The following is a 20,929-nucleotide window of genomic DNA, read 5'->3' on the forward strand; positions in this document are numbered from 1 at the left end:
CCGCAATCGCAAACAAGATGTATTGTTTTAATTACATGCTTCAGTTTTTAAGAAGCCAGTTCTAGTAACAGCACTACTGGCTCACACATGGGTGAGGAATACATGAAATACACTCAGTTTAACAGATGGATGCAGCGTTGACACATTTATGAGGCCTCACCTGTCCAGTCCATGTAACATCTGTTATGATTATGGAGAGAAATACACAGGAAGTCTGTTTTTAATGAAGGCCCAGTATGATTCCGCTTCCCAAGTTTTGATTAGATTTTATCGTTCCGCAAACCAGCTGTCATATCTGATCAACTGATCATCAGTGGTGTAGACCTGACTATTGTTATTGCTTATGCAAAGTTGAAAATGAAATAAGCAAAGCAGTCAAGGCACAATTGCATCTTTACCCCTTAGGCCAGTTACCTAACTGTAAGGCCAAAATGAACAACCACTGGCTCTATGTAGAAGAGACACTTGGGAGACTTTAAACATACAGCAAACACCAAGCCCAACTAGGATATGAAAACAAATTTTAAGAGCTTTTTATAACAATGTGTTGCTGACATTGATATTATCTGAAACTATGAATACGTCAGCTCCTCTCAATTTAATGCCACAGCAGTGAAGAACAACTGTTGCATATTTTTTAGTCTCAGCAGTGCTAGGCAGCGTTTTGAACATAAAAAGCTGAGTCTCTGTCCAGGAACCTCCAGGGTGGAAGAGGTACAAGTTCTTTTGCATATTTGACATAGAGCAAAGCTTTGCAGCTCTTAAAGAAGTTGTGCAGTGTCTGATAAAGTAGGCGAGAAACGGTAATGCAGTATGTTATGCAAAACATGGTAACTAGAGAATGTTTTTATTCCAGTCCCTCTGACATAAATGCAATAACCCTTGTTAAACTACCATCACATACTGGTGGTGTATGTAATTCCCCATTTTCTCATTTCCTGTCTGCCTCTTCACTGTCTGATAACAGAAAAAAAATCTGAAGGCAAAATGATTTTGTCACACAAGACAAGAAATTTTTGATTTCACTGATTAGGCACGAGTAGAGTGCAGCGTGTACTATACAGTACAGAAACATTTATGAGCATGATGATTTTGAATGTTATAATGTTGTATAAAACTAACAGAGTATTTATGTGAATAGAAAACTGGCTCATGTTGGGTTCTTTCCATACTGTACTGCCCAGCCCACAGGATCCATATGGATACAAGTGTTTCCAGTTCATTTCGTCTATGCTGCCATGTTTTATCCTGAAAACCTTTTGCACACCTGACAAACACATACACGCACAAGCTGGTTTTTTTTTTGTTTTTTTTATTCTAATTTGGCTCAGGTAAATAAAACAGTTTTGATTGTGCCAGAAATGTGTGCATTGTGAGAAAAATGGGTCAGGAATCAGTAAGGAAATAAAGATCCTGACCTACTGTAGAAGCAGAATCAATAATGGCATCGGTAACAGTGAAATCTTAACAATATCGATCCCTATTAGAAAAGTAACTCCAGGCCATACTACATCAGATAGAATTAGTATGGAAAGCTCCAAACTCCTGTTCTGCAAAGGCTTTTTTTTTGTTGGTGTTAGTCTTCCTCTGCGGTCCTCTTGTGTTTTTGCTGAATAGCATGTGAAATGATCTGTGGGTTGTATTGATTTCCACGGAAACTATCTGCACAGCCAAACCCCTTAACCCATCATTGTGCTGCATGTTGAATGGGTGTGGATAAACGTTTGAGTGTGGCTTCCTGTTCTCAAGCATTTGTTTCTTAACGCTGAGCACCCACATTTACACTGCCTTATGGTGCTAAATTGCTTGAAAACAGTTTTTTCAGTCTGTGGAAAATAGGAGGAGTTGAATAATCTAAGCTATAGGGCATCCCATGAGTGTTATATAAGAGTTACAAAATTTGGATTTTGCCCGGAAAATAGAAAAGAAAGTACTGCTGTAGAAAAATTATGTAAAACGGTTCAGTGAAAACGGGAAGAAATTTGTTATCAAATTTGATATTTCTAATCAACATAATGTTTGACAAATTTTTAATCATGCTACACATGCTTTCTGCTCCTTTCTTCAGGTGAACAGGCCCTGTTGTTGTGTTGCTGAGGTAGCCACAAGTTGTCAGTCAGACCTCGTGTAAAGAGGTGTCGAAAGGCTTTTTGTCTTGGAGAGAGAAAAGGTGAATGAATTCCTGAGAAAGCCTAGACAAAAACTCCAGCTCTAATCTGCCACAAAACAGTGTGGCAGGATTGTAGAAGGATTTTTAATAGCCTTGCCACTTCTCATTCAAACCTATTAGTTCCTGAATTACCGGCTCCTGAGTTTCTCTATGGTTGAGATGTTTTCAGAATTAAAATTCCCAAAGATATTCCATTGTGTCTTGAATTCTAATGCTCCACAGCCACTGTTAACTGTCCTTACTGCGGTAATGGAGTGTGGATGTGCAGAAGATGATAACCTGAAATGAGCTTCTCATTCCTGGAGGGCAGAGGAGGATTAGGAAGAGGAGATGGAAAATGTCATAAGCAGTTACTTTAAGCTTTAAGGTATATCTTAAAGTATGATGCTGAGTTTTTTTTTAAGTTTGTGGTTCTTTGTTTGTCAATTTCAAGTCATTTTTAGGCCAAATATTTCACATCTAAGCCACCTCAGTAATTATTCAGCAGTGGAGAGTTATCCTTTCCAGGTAACAATTAATTTCAGAACTTAAAATGATTTTTATTGGCTGCTGCTACTCTGGGACTTTGAATGTAAAACTAACAAGAGTAAGATTTGAAAGGCAGTTGTGTGATTTTCTGTTCTGAACAAACCTGATCCTACATGGAGCTCCACCCACTTCTGCCTATTTCTGTTATATCAGCTGCAGCCTAAAGGTCATGAGTCCCTCTTACACGAGAGTTTGTGATCGTCGGGGATTGAATTTCATTTTTCTGTCTTTACAGCACTTCTGCACGGCTAACGAAGGTATAACACTTTCTCCTCATCCCCTTAAATGAAGGAAATTGCAGCCAGAGTTGGTATTGCTACCATCTCTCCCTTCTCTCCGCAAAATCTCTGCAGGATGATTTATGGCACCACCCATAAAGTGCTGCATGTTATCTCCAACACCACAATAAGTCAGCTTTGCAGGGGTTTTCTTATTACTAATAGATAAATCAACTTCTTTTAGTTCTGTTGAAGCAAATCTGCTGTTCAATGCAGGCAGAAGAAGCATAGCAGATTTTAGAATGGATTTGATTCTCCAGCTGTCTCCAGCTGCACAAGGTTTCCTTTGTTAGCTGTGCCTCGACTAAGGGCCACTGTATTATTGTATGCCTCGTGATTAATAAAAGAGCTACAAATTGCACTTTGGGTGGCTTAAGGGGTGAAGTAAGTTTGTTAAGATGCTGTGGATCACTTTGTGTTTGGGAACTTTGTGTTTTTTAATTTGTTTTGCTTTGTCTTGCTTTTTAGTTTCGCTTTAGGTACCAAAAACTACTTGGCTCGGTTAAGGCACCGAAGAGTATTCAGTTAAGTTTATGCACTGCTTGGTTAGGGCAAGTAAAAGATTGTGATTTGGGTTAAAATAAGCTTTCTAAGTCTGAGAAATGACCCAGTGCATTTAAATGTGACAACATGAGTCCTTGACATACGTCCATATGTGAAAACTGGGAATAAGAGACCAGTCTGATTGTTGCTCAAACCCAGTGCATGTGGCACAGATGCCAAAAGACACTTTGTGTGTAATTTGGAGACACCAGTGGCTTTAACAAAACAGTAGCATTTGGTGCCCTGAGATCTGCAGGCATGAAACACTGGAAATACAAGACCAGCAAAGGGCTAACAGAGCATTTTTTTTTTATGTTGAAACAAGTCATGGATTAATCTGCATTGCTCCACAGAAACAAATAGCTGTAAATATTCATTACGTTTATTCAGGCAATTTGAATATGCATGAACTATTTGGATAACATCACCCTCCAGTCTCCATTGCTACTGCTGAAAAAGATCACTCGCTCAAACAAGCATCAATTTACATGATTTTTTAAAAAACTATTATTTTGTCTAATTGATTTTTTTTTCAACAGTGTAAACTGCAGCATCCTTAAAGACCGCAATGTTGTCACACAGTTGTGAGCTATCCTCATACTGTGCATTGGTACCAGTGTTGTTTGAATTTCTATCTCACTGGTCTTTGTCTCAGTGGATCTGTTCACAGCACCACTTACTCCCTCTGGAAACATTCATTAGAACAGATATGTGTGCTAATATGTATGCAGCCTTCTGCATACATATAGTAATCTTATTCTGCCTTTTTTTAATTTGTATAGGTACTGAAAATGTCTACTGGTGTAAGTCTTTCCACTCTTGTTGATTGATCAGGCATTTTGTAAAGCCTGCTTGTGTGTAAAGTAACTACCCTGACAGTCGTCCCCCTCATTCTCATCTCATTGCAGTTACACTGGTACAGCTTACCCACTACGCTTTCTGTTCTTGTATTGCACAATGATGGATGGATGCTCTATTAATACAAAGGCCATCATTATTTCTACTTATAGATCTGAGCCTTTATTGATTCCCTAAGTTATTCAGGATCAATTTTCTTTATGAAAAAAAAACTTACATAACCTTCACACTGCATTCTAGTCAATTTTGATCCATTTAAAAAAAATATTATTTAAAAAGAGTGGAACAATCTGTATCATTTAATCAGAGCACAGAATAAATTTAGGCAACACCTACAAGTAGATGAAGTTATTTTTTCTGCGGCTATGCTCCATCACAACATAAATGGCTGGCATAAGTCAGGAGATCCCTAGAGCACTGAGGCACTTAGCTAATCTAACTGAATATAACACTGTCAGGACTGTTTACTTTTTTGTTGTTTCAATTAGCCATACATGGACACAGAGGGTGACCCTTCTGTTTTCAGTAATATGAAGTGACTACCTCCATTAATGAAATGGGGATTTAAGTAGGAAAGTGAATGAACAAGGGAAATATTACAAAGGGAAAACAATACAGAAGCAAGAAGTTTCATCATATTATATCAGTCTTTGACCAAGTAAAGAGGCAGACAGATTGAAATGCCTGTGGTTCTATTTGTAATAGCATTTTCCCAACAATTGCCATTTCTGAATCCTGCTTTAAAGAGAACCTTTCATATGACTCATAATAAGTTTTGAGCTCTAAGAGAAATTCAAATGATGACAGCATAACAGGAATAAAACTCCTATGGACATATTCAAACGGACCCGCAATCTGACAAAAATCTGAATCAAAAGTGCAATATAAGAGAGACACACACACACGCATTATATTATATATATTATATATAAAAATGTAAAATATTTTTCTTGTAATCATAGCCATTTAAAACACCTGTGTTGGCGCATAGCCAGACCTTTTCTGTTCTGTTTTTTTAACCTCAAAATGGCATTAGATTTCCAACTTATTTTAGACATTTAAAACAGTCGGATGCAGTGTTCTGACACACACATCATAATACTCATTTATTGTACACTCTTGCAGATTTACTGTACAGTCTTGCAAATCCACACTAAACTCTTGTCAGCAAATCCTTCAGATCAGTGAATGAGAACGTTGCCGCAACACTGCAATCACAGATAAGGTTTTCCAAAGTCACACTCTTTTTAAAGATTAGTGATGAGTGCTGTAAAAATCCAGAGGCTGCTTTGTTACTTATCAGTCCTTAACCCCGTATCAGGCAAGAAAGTTGCAAATAAAGTTACCACATGAAAAATATTGAGAAAAGGTCTTGTAATATTCCCCAATAACAATCTTGTGTTTAAATGTTGTATTTCCAAGTACTTCAATGAGTAGCCTTAATGGCATGTTTAAAACTATCTGAAGGAAATGTTTTCTCTCTCTTCACCCTTTGTCCTGGTTTCCTTCTGCTGTGGCAGTTGCTAAATTGAAGCAGTTGTCTTTTGAATCTTTTCTTTTCGTGCACTGGTATTCTCTCCAGGGATTGCAGCTCTCATCTCTGCTGTTATGTTTTGCTGTGCTTTGCACTGGTTCTTATCCTCAGCCTGTGTGATACTACTGGTGTGCACATTTGAACTATATGCAAGTGTCTCTTGATAGTGTCTTTTTATTTTTCAAAGTCCTGATGACATAACGATGTGCCTCTAAAGGGGTAAATCTCAGTTTTTGTATGTGTTTGCTCCAGACAGGAGTTGTAAAGTTCCATCATATACAGAAGCTAAAGTTGTCATTAGAAATCATTATTATTATTTTTTAAATTACTTTAGACAAAAGAAGGATGGAAATCACCACTGGAATCAGCAGGTGAGGCAGGCAAAAATTAAACTTAAGTAAAACTGAAGATGACACAAGTTCCAGCAGATCATCTAGCAGTGATCCAGCAGCACTCACATGATGACAGAGACATTCAACTCAACTCAATTCAGTTCAGTTTTATTTATATAGCACCAAATTACAACAAATAGCAGTGCCAATTCTGGCTGCAGTTTCTTCTTATATTGTAAGGTAAAGACCATACATTAATTACAGAGAAAACCCAACAATCAAAATAACCCTATGAGCAAGCACTTGGCAACAGTTGGGAGAAAAAACTCCCTTTTAACCGGATGAAACCTCCAGCAAAACCAGGCTCAGGGAGAGAGACAGGACAAAAGACATAAAGAGGCAATCTTTTTTCAGGAAGTGACAACAGAGAGTGGTGAGCAACTAACTCAGCACAGCCTGAATCAAACTGAATTATCTGGAGATTTTTTTCCAGCCCAGTTGATGCAATAAGAAAGTAAAAAAAAAAAAAAGAAAAATGCGAAGTGCTATTTGGAGTGAAAATTAAAATGTTAAAAGTGATGGATGTTCCAAGAAAAAGTACTGTTATGTAATTCACATGCTCATACTCATTCCTTCCACTTCCTTCCTCATAGTACTTTATATTTTCTTCTTTTTGTTTGATTCCTCAGTTTGTGTTAAGGGTAAAATCTTGCTTCTCAATTCGCACGCATTGTTAAATCATAGACCTGGGATTTTTTTTTTAAGTTTCATTTGTTGTATATAGGCCACCAAGACTCAGAGGACTTGTTTTGTGTATGCAAGCATTAAACTTGCATAACTATGTGACTCTAATGGGGGTAACGTTATAAGCAAACACTTAGTAGATCATGAGAATATCGATTACTGAATCAATTAGCTTCCTAGTAGGCAAATGAAGCGGCAACACAATGCACTTGAGAAGAGCTTTCTAAATCACAGGGATGATAAATGATTTTGTTGTTCTTCTGTTTTATGAGTTGAAAGAACATAAAAAATTGTCAATCAAATTAGAAAGCTGAAAAAACAGTGTTTAATAGACTAGGCAGCAGATTTGTGCCAAGGACAGAAATCAAGTATAAAGAGAGAGAGCAAGAGAAGGAAAGGGAGCACTGTTCAATAAGGTTTTAGGGTAGAGCCCTTGTCAACTAAGAGTTTCATTCCCCAGCTGTGTTATCAGGTAGAGCTGATCTTTGCCTGGCTCAGGTCCAGGGGATCATGGAAGCACTGAAACATAGGCATCCAATCCAATCCATGTGAGCAAGAAAGGAGATGTATGTAGGGAATTTTTTTGAGCCCCTTTCAGCAGAGTTCCCAGAGCAGAAGTGACAGTAGATGTCAGTTAAATATTAATTACTCCTGGGCTTTTTTTTCTGTCTTCTCTTTATTTATTTATTTTCATCTGAACTGAAATTTATGTCATTATAAAACCCAGGAGAAAATACAGATGGATAGGTAACTAACTGTTCAGCAGAACAATTTTAATAATCACAACTGACCACCTCGCTAGTATCAGGTGGTCAGAAACATGGTCAGCAACAATACTCAGGAAGGCTGTGGCATTTAAACAATGCTCAGTTGGTATTAAGAGGCCCAAAATGTGCCGAGAAAATATCTCCCACGCTATCACACCACCAACAGCCTGAACAGTTGATACCAGGCAGGATGGATCCATGCTTTCATGTTGTTTCTGCCAAATTCTGACTTTACCAGCTGAATATCAAAGCAGAAACTGAGACCCATGAGACCAAGCAATGTTTTTCCAATTTTGGTGAGCCTGTATGAATTACAGTCTCAGTTTCCTGTTTTTAGCTGACAGGAGTGGCAGGTTTCGCCCAGAGAACTGCTGGACACTGGATATTTTTTCTTTTTCAGATCATTCTCTGTAAACCCTAAATCACCTCTACTACCCTGCTGGCTCAAACATCTCATTATAGACACTTATTTGGCTTTTAACAATGGAACCATTTAGTCCAAAGAATTTATAGAGAAACTGAATATAACCACCTTGGTGTCACCAATTTTCAGCTTTAAGTTTGGCAGTAATTAATCTACAGTACTTGGACAAGAAGCTAAAGAGGAACAAGGGGTAGATCTGGCAGAACCTGAGAACACTACGCATGCCTAACTTTATCAGTCCTGCTCTAATGACTGTTTTACTTTGTGAGCATCCATCTATCCATCTGTGTATTTTCTTCCACTTATCCAGTTAAGGGTTGCAGTGGGACTGGAGCCTGTCCCATCTGTCATAGAGCAGGGTGGGGTACATGCTGAGCAGGTCACCAGACTAACAACAGGGTTAGCACATAGAGACGGATAACCATTCATGCTCATATGCACGCCTACAACCAGTTTAGGTCACCAATTACCCCATGCTTATCTTTGGATTATGGGAGGAAGCTGGAGTACATGGAGGTAATCCATGTAAGCATGGGGAGAACTCCGCACAGAAAGGCCACAAGCCAGAGCCCCATACACAGTGGCTATGTCCATTTACAGTCTCTCAGTACCACTCTGGAGTTAGAGTTCTGAAAAATAAACAAAGACAGGCAAAGGGCCGACTGTAATCAAAGTTTTAGCAGAGTTTGAGAAAAGTCATTTGCATTTAAGACTGTGTCATCAGGATGAAGCTGTATATTATTAATTTTGTATTAGAGTAATTGTTTGTCACTTATGAATACCAAGCAGGCAAGGGAGGATGATGTGAGAAAAGATCAGTGCATATGAGAAAAACATGCATAAAGTCAGTTCAGAGTTTAATCATCCAAACCAAGCAAGTGTAATTTGTTTAGTAAAATACAGTGGCCAACAAATATTGCAGCACAGTGCTGTTTCTCATGCAAAGTAGCTGCATGTGTAGTGGCTGAGGTTGTACTATGCAGTGGCCTGAATGCTGGATGAGAAACAGCTAAAGTTTATATAAGCATGTGGCAGTTATTTATAGTGTCAGTGGAGTAGATAGCCATCAAAACTCTGATATAACTTTGTTAAAAAAAAAAAATTTTTTTTAAAAAGCCAGATAGCTGAGACAGTTTACACCCTCTGGTATCCCACTGTTTTACATGCATATCAGAGATGAGTGTAAACATCATATTGATAGCTTGAAACGCCTTGTCTGCAGAAAATGTTTAAATCAAGTTGTTACTGAGTAACTTCAGTTATTCATCTTTGATGCAATTTTATTCTGTAAGTAGACAGTTTATTCTTTGTTGTGTATGTATCACTGATTCATACTCATTCTCCCCAGATATACAGCACAGTTTATTTTCAGCTGCAAGCCTCCATGCACATATGTCTTTCTGCTTCTTTGCTTTTTAGATATACAAAAGCTGTGCTCTCCATACATTAGTGGACTTGTCATTATATATACGCTAATCTTGAAGAGCATGCATCGCCTCATATTCACAGCATTTATTTGTGTGTTGGGTTTGATTGCAGTGTGACCAGTGCAATAGGGCTTTTTGCAGATCAAAGGAAACAAGGAGAAATGTGCAACATCTTCTTCAGCTTCTCAAGTCACCCTTTCTCTCTGTTTTCTTTTAAAGTCTGACATTTTGTGACTATTTATTTGCTTACTCTCAAAGCTCAGAGTGAATTTGCATATTTTCATTCCTTTAATTGGAAACACCCGAGTTAGAGTTTCTTTGCCACCCACTGAAATCTTTGAAGTTTATATTTCATAACTAAATTACATAGAGGGGTACTCATTTAAAAAAAAAAAAAGGTGAAAAACATCCAAAGTTGGTCTAATTTTAAACTTAGACTGTGTGAGAAAATAGTCCCCACACTATTAAACCACCTGCAGAAGCCTAAAACGTTGATACACAGCAGGATGGATCGATGCTTTTATGTTCTTTACACCAAGCTTGAATGCTAAAGACTGTTGCAGCAGAAATCGAGCCTTATCAGATCAGGCACCATTTTTTCCAATTTTCCATTGTCCAATTTTGGTGAGCTCATGTGAGACTTTGTAGCCTCAGGTTCCTGTTCTTAGCTGACAGGAGTGGTGCCTGGTGTGGTCTTCTATTCCTGTAGCCCATCTGCTTCAAGGTTCAAAGTGTTGTGCATTCAAAAATGCTCTTCTGCATGAGTAACTCAAATAACAAGTGGTGACTGTTGCCTTCCTGTCACCTTGACACAGTGTGTCCATTCTCCTCTGACCTCTGGCATCATCAAGGTATTTGCTCCCAGAGAATTGCCGCTCACTGGATATTTTGCTCTATTCTCTGTAAACCCCAGAGATGGTTGTGTGGGAAAATCCCAATAGATCAGAGGTTTCTGAAATACTCAGACCAGCCCATCTGGCTCCTACAGCAATGTCATGTTCAGAGTCGCTTAAATCATCTTTCTTCCCCATTCTGATGTTCACTTTGAACTTCAACAGGTCATCTTGACTTGTCTACATTCAAATGCATTGAGTTGCTGTCATGTGATTGACTGATTAGATATTTGTGCTATTAAACAGTCAAAATGATGTACCTAATAAAGTGACCTTTAACTGTATATGTACAATATTAAGTTCAAGTGAGTTTGTTATGAGCTCTGGAAGCTGCCTGGTTGTTTTTGTAGAAGTATCTTCTCTAATTTGTGTAGAGCCCAACCCCTTCATCCTTCCCCTCCTCCACCTCTTCTCTTTGTATCTCAAAAAAATGTCCCTCCACCTCTCTCTTCCTTCCCCTCATCCACTCATCTGTCTAACTGTCATCTGCCTGGCTGGTCTGTATTTTCTGCACCCGACAGGTGTAGCATATGGAAATATATTTTATAATAGCAAGAAGCTTCAGGTGGATCTATTTGACCTCTCTGTGGAGCTGAGTGGCGTCAGTGGTGTTTTTCATGTGGTATGTATAAGAAACACTTTTGACATATTGTGCTTGTGTGTCTCTTTCCTTCTGATAGTGTATCCTCAGCTCCTAAGAGCAAAGAAATAAGTTAGATTACTGAAATATCTCTTTTTTTTAAAATTTCATTATAAATTTGCTTTTTTTTAGTCAGTTGGTGACTCTTAAACTCAGACATATTCAATTTGCACTCTTATAGCACTGAAAAAGAGGCTAGTGTTCGCATTTGAGAAGCTGGGACCAGCTTCATAAACCATTTAGTGAATAATAATGAACGCACAATTGACTAATATATCGAATGGCGCTTTTAACACATTAGTATACAGTTCATGATTTTCCATCCAGCACTCTTCGTTTAAATTTTATTACCAAGTAGGGGAAAAAAAGGTCAAACTTTGCCTTAGAAACATGACAGACTGAGAAACCAAAAGGCATATTGTTAACGTAAATGGCCCTCTTTACTGTTAGTAGGCAGGTTTTATGCACGTTGCAATAAAATAGTTCTCAGTATGTTTTGACTTTTATCAGGGCTTTCCAGACTTTTAAATCACCCTCAGCCATGAACCTATCATATGAGACGCCATAAATTTCAACTTTTCCATATGCCATGAAATGAGGCTGAATGTTGCTTTAGAATAATGGGGTAAAGATCAAAGCAGAAGCTGAACTCTGATACACTCGACTCTCAGTGCTTGAGGAAACAAAGGGAAAACCCTCCTATTCATTAATTTTCTGACATGTATCCATATCCTCAGCAAATTAGATGTCCACACTCATTCTTAATTATTAAGGCCCCTCATTTGTCGACCTGCTGATGACATCACAAGCGCTTTGTTGTTGCGGTGATATGTGATCCAGACAATATCAATGTGGAGACACTGGATACTCTTGTTTTGTGATTGAGGACTGAGGGTCTGGAGAATTGGGTGGTGGTGGTGGTGGTGTGTGTGTGTGTGTGTGTGTGTGTGGGGGGGTTTAAAAGCAACAGGAATTAAATGTCTAGCCACTTACAAAGATGTCCATGATGTATGAACAACTCTCCTTAAGTTACAACTCAAAGTGACAAGTTTGAAGTTGAGGATGGATCACAGTGAATCACACAGTTCATTATCATGATATCACTTCCGTCTTATCTCTTCTCTGTTTCACTGTTTTGTTCACCTTCACTAGAGCAGGGAAGGGAGTTTTCTCAGCCATGAAGCTTGGCAAGATCAAGAGCTCTAAAGACGACCATAAGAAAGGTAAAACGATGCACAAAACAGGACCTAAGGTTTAAGTTACTGAAATTCAAAGATTTTCTGCTCTAAAGCAGCTGAATTATTTATTAATGCACCTGATAGTTGTGTACAGATTTAAAAGTGGTGTAATTAGTATACATGTGAAATATTGGAAGCCTAAAATTGTTTTATTTGATTTTTGTTTGTTTGTATTTAGCAGATGAGCCAGCCATCCTGGACATGGAGGACCTGGACAAGAAAGCAATGCGTCTTGCTGGCATGCTGGAACCAGACACCATCTCTTTGGCCTCTGTCACAGCTGTCACCACAGACGTCTCCAATAAAAGGTCTTGTACAGTGATGCATGCGCGCATGACAAGACATAGTATTCTAGTACAAGCAGACCTAGAGACAGATTTCACACCCTGAAAGTTAGAGTATGTCAAAAAAACACAGTTATCTGTGTGATGTAATTTAACGTGGAATCCTGAAACAAGCAAAAACCACTGCAGTCTTTCAAAGGCAGACCCACAAGCTACCCCTATTAAAAATGCTTGACTGAAACTTTTATGAAGACAGGCTTGTGGAAAACAAAGAAGTACAGTGTGTATTTTGAGAGAGAGCTACCTCAATCCTGCAAATCTGATGTAATGGGAATCTGTTTTGCAGGTTGATTAGAAAAGAAAATCACAGGAAAGGCAGCAAGGAGGTCTCAAACAGCTAATGTATAGTCACTCTAAGGAGAACAGTGGTTGGAGACTGCAGCAGAAATAAAATTATTGCGATCGTGTGCAATGAACTTGCGATCTTGTTGCCTTTGACATGGTGGCTTCAAGGAGGAGGACCAGGTCTGCAGCCACTTGTAGTCAGTTAGCATCTTCAAAGCAACTTAAGTGCATCAAGATGGCAATAAAATGGTGTTGAGATGGAGGCAGTCTGCTATCAGTTTATGATTGAATGGGGTCATGTTGGAAATTACATACAATCTGTTAGTGATATTACAGTGATAAACTGTGATGGATCAGTGAAAATCTCAACTCTATTGCCAGGAAATAAACAGAACGTGGCTAACCCAGACAAACTGGAACAGCACAGGGAAACTCACTACCACGAGGGACAATTAACTATGGAAAACTGAGGGCTTAAATACACACAGGGTGATTAAGGAAACAGGACACAACTGGGGAAGAACAGGTGAACTGAATCAAGCTAACAAGACAAGGGAAACTGAGCATAATGCACAGTAGACAGGACTGACAGAACAAAACAGGAAGTGACTAGACATGTCAAATGCAGACTTGACAAACAGATAACAGGGACTCTGGGAATGCAATAAGCTGTAACCAAGAACACAACTAAACTAAGAAGGTCTGAGGCTGCAAATAAAAACTCGACCAGGAACTAAAAAGGTACAAAACTCAAATCAGAAAACCCCATCACAAACTAAGACTCAAAGAGATTAAATAACAAAATTAGAAAGTCCACAAAACTGAAAACACTCGGTCCCAGACCCAGGATCAGGACAGATACAACCAATCAAGTCCCTTTTGCAAAGAGATGCAAAGAGATGCATCACAAACAGGCACTTATGCACTTGAACTTATTGGCACAGATTGCTTCAGATTGATTGCAACATGTTGACAATCTGTCTGTGTTTAAAAATTAGGTGGAAATTGTTTACAAACATTTGTGTCATGCCTTTTCTTTGTCAATTTGGTTTAGAAAAATCACTGATTGGGTTGATTTTTTTTTTTTAGGTCAAAGCCAGATATAAAGATGGAACCAAGCTCTGGACGACCAGTGGATTATCAGGTGTGTTCATGTGTGTAGATGTGAGTTTAGCAGTCAGTCTTTCTATCCACCTCTGTCTACTTCAATGGTTAATTTTTTTTTTTTTAATTATGCTTACTTCCTTTTTTTTTTTGAGTTCCATTTAAGAACAACCCACTCTCAAACTGTAAATGGCATCTGGTGGCCATAAAGTAGGGGTAACTACATAAAGAACAGTGGGAGGTGGAAACAGCTACTTTTACTTTTTTACAAAGTTTAAAAGACCTTGGAGCAGTTGTGGGCTTCAGGCCACTAATTAACATGTCAACTCTCATTTCCTCCTGATAATATCAAGTTGTCTCATTGTAGCCGGTTAGCTTGAAGAGCAAAGGCTGAAAGCAGAGCAGCTGGTTTCTCGCTATAAATCAGTTCACACATTAACACATTGTATCTCATTTGTTGCACAAATTAAAGTTTAAAAATGACAGTTTACTGTCTTACAAAGGGATTGTGTCCAGCTGCATCCAGCTCCTATTAATATGTCCACTGATACTGGATGTATATTTGTGTACTTTACAATCACAGCTGTTTGCCTGCTGTGATCATCACTCTGAATTAATTCATCATTACATCGATAAACACATAAACAGAGCACAGTGTAACTATGCTGCAATGCTAGCCCATGGCCTATTTTCATGACCTATTTAAATGAAAAAAAAAGAATACTTTTGTACACCAGTCTGAAATCCTGGTGTAATCGAGAGGCAGACTCACCCCCTCTTTCTCTCCTTTTTTGTTTCGCTCTGTTCCTCTTCATCAACCAAAGACTAATTAAACCGGAGGGATATTTGAATGTGGAAACCTTCAGCTGGGATCCAGTCTGTCCATAAGCAGCTACATTACCTTAGCCTGAGGAGATGTTAGAATAAAATAACTACTGCATTCTGACCACAGCCCTCACAGCTTTCCATCATTAGTTTGTGAAAGATGGGCCTGGATTATTTTTCTTTGAATTGTTCTCAGGTTAATTACTGAACGACTGAATTATTTATAATGATAGTGTTGCTGCTTTTTGACTCACTGTTGGAAAAAGATCAGCTCGTTTAAGGTTTCAGACTCAGATCTGATGCATTAATGCCTCTCATCAGATTAGCATCACAGTGATCGAGGCCAGACAGCTAATTGGCCTCAACATGGACCCTGTGGTGTGTGTGGAGATTGGCGATGACAAGAAGTACACATCTATGAAGGAGTCCACCAACTGTCCATACTACAATGAGGTAAGACAGTTTAAGCTTTTAAAATATAAAGTGTAAGATGTGTCCTTAAAGTAACAAAACATATTTATCATCTGACTCTGCAATTCCTCTTAGCTCTGTGGAGCATTTTTGATTCTTTGTGTTCACCATTTTTGGTTTTCAAACAGCAATTCTACTGTTTTGTCCCACGAGAAAAAAAAAAAAAAAAAAAACACGAATCAACTGAACATATGGGTCATTTAGGCAAAGCTAGTGAGAGCAGTTGTTTCTCAAGATGAAGTCATCAGTCAGCCTCCTCCCCCCCCCCCCCCCCCCCCCCCCCCCCCCTTTCCCTACAACCCTGATCTTCATTAATATGCAGCGAACAGCAGAGGATAGGAGCAGTGTTCTCTTTTGATAGTGTAATGTTGTAATGATGTATTGACTAGTAAACAATACACTAAATTGGAGAGCGTTAGCAGCAATTGTAAGGTGATGAGGAACGTGCAGAGCTCAGCCTCTTTGTTGTGCCCCGCAGGGGGTGAAAGTGAGAGTCTGTTATTGATTGTCTGAGGATCCCCTATCAACAGACAAACTGTAAACCAGAGTAATCAAGACAAGATACTAGTGCCTAAAGCCTTCTGTCTTTGTATCAAAACTGCTTCAGTTCCAGCTTGTTCTGCGTCTGTGGTATTTCAGATAGCAGTCTATTTCTCTGCGGCATTTTTTCCTAAATCAAAGCCATCAGTAACTTTAAGGCATGATTATCAAAAACACATGATTTTGAAAAAATAAACTAACTTCACCACCCGCCACCTTATTAGGTATATCTTACTTGTGGTAGAATGAACAAACATATATGCACTCACCACCTTGCTAGTACTGGATTGGACCCCCTCTTACCTTCAGAACTCCTGTAATTCTTCGTGGCAGAGATTCAACGAGATGCTGGAAACATTCCTCAGAGATTTTAGTCCATATTGTCTTGATAGCATCACACAGTTGCTGTAGAATTGTTGGCTACAGATGTGTGACATGAATCTCCCATTCCACCACAAATATGCTCTATTGGCTTAAGATCTGGTGACTTTGGAGGTGATTTGACTGCAATGAATTTGTTGTCATGTTCCAGAAACCAGTTTCAGATGATTAGGATTTTATGACACAGTGCTGGGAGCAGCCATTGGAAGATTGGGACATTGTGTTCACAAAGGGATGGACATAGTCATGAACAATGCTCAGGCAGGCTGCAGTATTTTAACGATGCTCAATTGGTCCTAAGGGGCCCAAAGTGTGTTAAGAAAATATCCCCCACACCATTAAGCTACAACCCACAGCCTGAAATGCTGATGTATCCAGTCTTTCATACTGTCAATGCCAAATTCTGATCCTACCATCTAGATTTTTAGACAAAATTGAGACTCATCTGACCAGGCAACATTTTTCCCGTCTTCTGTTTTCTAATTTTGGTGAGCTTGTATAAAATGTATCCCCAGTTTCCTGTTATTAGCTGACAAAAGTGGCCCTGAGTGTGGTCTTCTGATGCAGCCTATCTGCTCCAAGGTATAATGTGTTTAGAGATGCTCTTCTGCAAATCTTGGCTGTAACAAGCAGTTATCTGAGTTACTGTTGCCTTCTTATCAGCTTGAGACACTCTCATTCTCTTGTGACCTCTGACATCAACAAGGCAGTTTCTCCTAGAGTCCTGCTGTTCACTGGATATTTTTTTCTTTTTCAGACCATTCTCCATTCTGTAAATCCTAGAGATGGTTTTGCGGGAAAATACCAACAGATCAGCAGTTTCTGAAATACTCAGACCAGCCCATCTGGCACCATGCCATGTTCAAAGTCACTTAAATCTTGCCTGTGGTGATGCTCAGTTTGAACTTCAGCAAGTTGTTTTGACCATATCAATCACATGGTAGCAACTTGATCCCTAAATGCATCAAGTTGCTGCCATGTGATTGGCCGATTAGACATTTGCAAACAGTTGAACAGGTGTTCCTAATATAGTGATAAGTGAGTGCATACCTGCTTTAAATACAGTAAAGGTTATTAAGGCTTTATAAACTTAGCACAAAAAAATAAGGAAATCTGTGTTTGGTCAGTTGTTTCTTTTTTGTAAAAATGCTTCTTGGTAGTAAATCTTATACCACTGGAAAGCCTGTTGTGAGCAGCAGAGTTTGGCAGCTGTCTGGCATTGGCAGACAAGATTTGGCAAGTTTTTCATGAGAACAGCCCACATACTCAGCTCTGCTGCTCAACAGACAAATATATTTTCCTTACAAATGTGGTACCGTTTAAGGGGAACTAAACAGGCTTTCCAACAGTATAAGACTTATTGTCAAGAAGCATCGTTACAACAAAGAAAAAATTGACCAAACACAAATTTCCTTACTTTTTAATGCAAAGTAGTCAACAATGTCAGCAAGTTTCCAGACTGATCATTGCATGTTTTCTGGTAATAAATGTAGTTTAGCCTGAATTATAATCCTGTTGTGGTTATTGATAGGCTCGCTTTGTAGTAAAGTTACTAATAAACATTCTTTCTTACTGCAAGCTTCAAGGGGTAACTTTACATTTTTCTGATTTTGCTTCTAATGATTACATGTTGAGTATCTACTGATACTGATTCAGATCCAAACCTAGCCTTGACCACTGCTCTCCTTTGATGCTTTTCTTCTCATACTTTATACTAAATTGAATACAGCTTTGTTCTCAACTAAGTGCATAAATTTAGAGTCACGGACAACCTGCCAACTGCAGGAGAAGCTACAACATGGCTTTGAGTGATGCAGGGGAATAAGGGTATGCTGCTTTGTTAAAGAGGCAACCATTGTATTAAAATCTGCCCATGCAAGCCTACAGCAGAGTCTGTGGCCTGCAGTCTAGCACATTATAATTGTCTTTCCAGGGAGACAATGACTGCCACACAAGAAATATATTTCACTAACAGTTCTTGATGTGTCTGTGCCCCAGCCTGTTGTTTGGAACAGATGCACATAACCATATAGCTTTAATTACGCTCACACCCCAACTGCAAATAAATGGCAGGATAATTTGTCTTTCGTGTCTTCTTTTTGCAAAGTGAGCTTTTGAGGATGTGGAGCTGTGTGTTTTTAAAATATTCTTAGTTTTAAACACTTTAATGTGTTTTCAACTGTTATGATTTTGTTGGTTGGCTATTCTCTGAATCCATCCTGGAATAAAACTCCCACTACCCTAGAAAAGCAGCAGATGTCCTGCCTAATAGTGAGAGGATCATGTTCATATTTCTTCTTGTTCCCACAGTTCCTTAGTTAACTTCTGTATTGATGTTTTCTTGACTTCAGAGTGATATAATCTGAAACATTTTACTCCTAGGCCAAATTTGAAAGAAAGTGCATTATCTAATAATCATTATTACAAATGAGAGTATGAGTAACTGCATATTAATAAGAAACCTTTTTGTTTTGTTTTTTCTGCAGTATTTTGTCTTTGATTTCCATGTCCCTCCTCATGTCATGTTTGATAAGATCATCAAGCTTTCAGTAAGTAATTCCTAAAATTCCTTACCACAATAAAGCTGAATGAACTGTAATCATACTTTCTTTTTTATGGTGCACGAGCTGTAAATATCACATTGTTAGTTGATAATAGTTTTAATAGCTTCATTAAATAGAATGTTTAATGATCCAAGGCTGAAACTGTTCATGGTTAATAAAATGTCAAATGTTTAAGACATTATGCAGCCCTCCTTTTTAATATGAAATCACATTAACAAGCATCAGTTTCATAGATTATTGTCTTTTGTATACTTTCCCATAATTAATGGCAATATTATTATTTCCTTTTTCTCTAATTAGGTTATTCATTCCAAAAACCTTTTACGGAGTGGGACCTTGGTGGGGACCTTCAAGATGGATGTTGGGACTGTTTACTCTCAACCTGGTAAAATGCAAGCTGTAGTTTAGCAGTTACAGTTTTATTTGCATAAATTAAAATTTTCCATCATCAAAAATATTAATTTACTGAATGAAAATAAATTTGTTCTGAAGTTATAAAGTGAAAACAAACTGAATAAATGCTGGTGATTTTCTGGGTTATTAACTGACTAACCGATGGCTTGACTTCTATCCCAGAACACCAGTTCTACCATAAATGGGCCATCCTGTCTGATCCTGATGACATCACTGCAGGGTGTAAAGGATATATAAAGTGTGACATTGCTGTGGTCGGAAAGGGTGACAATATCAAGACTCCACACAAGGCCAATGAGACTGATGAAGATGACATAGAGGGGTAATAGGCTGTCACTGATTAGGAATACCTCTAGTAGTGTACAGGAAAATCTATTCAATTTAAAGCTAGAGGGCCACATATCAGTTTATTCATGATAGATGATAGAAAGAAATTCGTTCTTATTCATAATTTTCTTACTAAACACCCATTTTTTCTGTCAGCCTTTAGAATAAGTCTATAATATATGCAAAAATACTGACATATTTAATCACTTTTACTGAAATGGCAAAAAAATAATTAATGCTACAGTAATGTTAAGTAAGAATTATTCAAACTGCCAGTATTCCAACATATCTTTTGAATTATCCTTATTATGTGGAATTATCTTAAATGCAGTCACTGACTCCACAGGCTTGCCTCTGGATGTTTTTTGCTATTACCTTCTCTTCTAGAAATCTCCTGCTCCCAGAGGGCATCCCAGCAGAGAGGCAGTGGGCGAGGTTTTATGTGAGGATCTACCGTGCCGAGGGACTTCCTAAAATGAACACAAGCATCATGGCTAATGTGAAAAAGGCCTTCATAGGAGAGAACCGAGACTTGGTGGACCCCTATGTTCAAGTGCATTTTGCTGGGCAGAAGGTAACACCCGTCACATCCTGCTCTAGGAAGAACTATTCCCCATAATACTCTGGGTTTGATAATATAAGGTTTAAAGGTTTTTAAACTGTGAAACTTTTAAAACCTGCATTTATATTTATATAGGAGCTTTTGGGCATAGTTTAGTTTGACAACCATAAAGATTTTGTGGTTGATTTGAATATTTCAGGGCCGTGATGTAGCCAGAGGTTCAGAAAAGCTCCTTTTGTTGAAACATATTTTATTGAACTTCTAGAATATAAAAATAAATTAGACTAAAACCATTCTGATAGTTCCAGTAACTAACCTACAATGTGCAGATATTGTATAAATGAGGAAGGTATTATAATTAGGTATTTAGTTGGTATTGTTAAACTTTCTTATTGAGCCTTAATTAAGTATGTGTTTTCCCTTAAGGTGTGTCATTACTTCTTTTGGCTGACACACCTACAAGTAAACACAAGTGAGTTTTATATTAATGTTAACGTTTATTTAAAAGGGACAATACACATTAATCAACACAAGCACTTAAATTCATTATGCAAACATGACAAATTTAGCCATACGTATGTAGTGGCGTGCAGGTTGGTGGCATTTATAGATAACTGATAAAAACAAACATACAAAGACATACAGTAGGTAAAAGGCAATAACATATGTAAGGTAAAGAAAATATCAGACACATTAAACATTAAAATCGCTTATGAAACCTCAGAAAGACAAAAGC

The 20,929-nt window shown here is 38.2% G+C and overlaps 1 protein-coding gene across 1 annotated transcript in view; it reads left to right on the top strand.

The window, feature by feature from the left end:
- Window positions 1-20,929, top strand: part of otofa (otoferlin a) — a 62,007-nt gene that overhangs the window by 14,859 nt on the left and 26,219 nt on the right. Inside the window, exons 4-11 of the mRNA XM_030721199.1 lie at window positions 12,291-12,361; window positions 12,555-12,684; window positions 14,095-14,149; window positions 15,256-15,387; window positions 18,813-18,875; window positions 19,191-19,275; window positions 19,467-19,626; window positions 20,019-20,205. Coding sequence (XP_030577059.1) covers window positions 12,291-12,361; window positions 12,555-12,684; window positions 14,095-14,149; window positions 15,256-15,387; window positions 18,813-18,875; window positions 19,191-19,275; window positions 19,467-19,626; window positions 20,019-20,205 — 883 coding nt within the window. The remainder of the gene's footprint in view (window positions 1-12,290; window positions 12,362-12,554; window positions 12,685-14,094; window positions 14,150-15,255; window positions 15,388-18,812; window positions 18,876-19,190; window positions 19,276-19,466; window positions 19,627-20,018; window positions 20,206-20,929) is intronic.

Source organism: Archocentrus centrarchus, chromosome 24 (genome assembly GCF_007364275.1).
Source record: "Archocentrus centrarchus isolate MPI-CPG fArcCen1 chromosome 24, fArcCen1, whole genome shotgun sequence".
Lineage (NCBI taxonomy): Eukaryota > Metazoa > Chordata > Actinopteri > Cichliformes > Cichlidae > Archocentrus > Archocentrus centrarchus.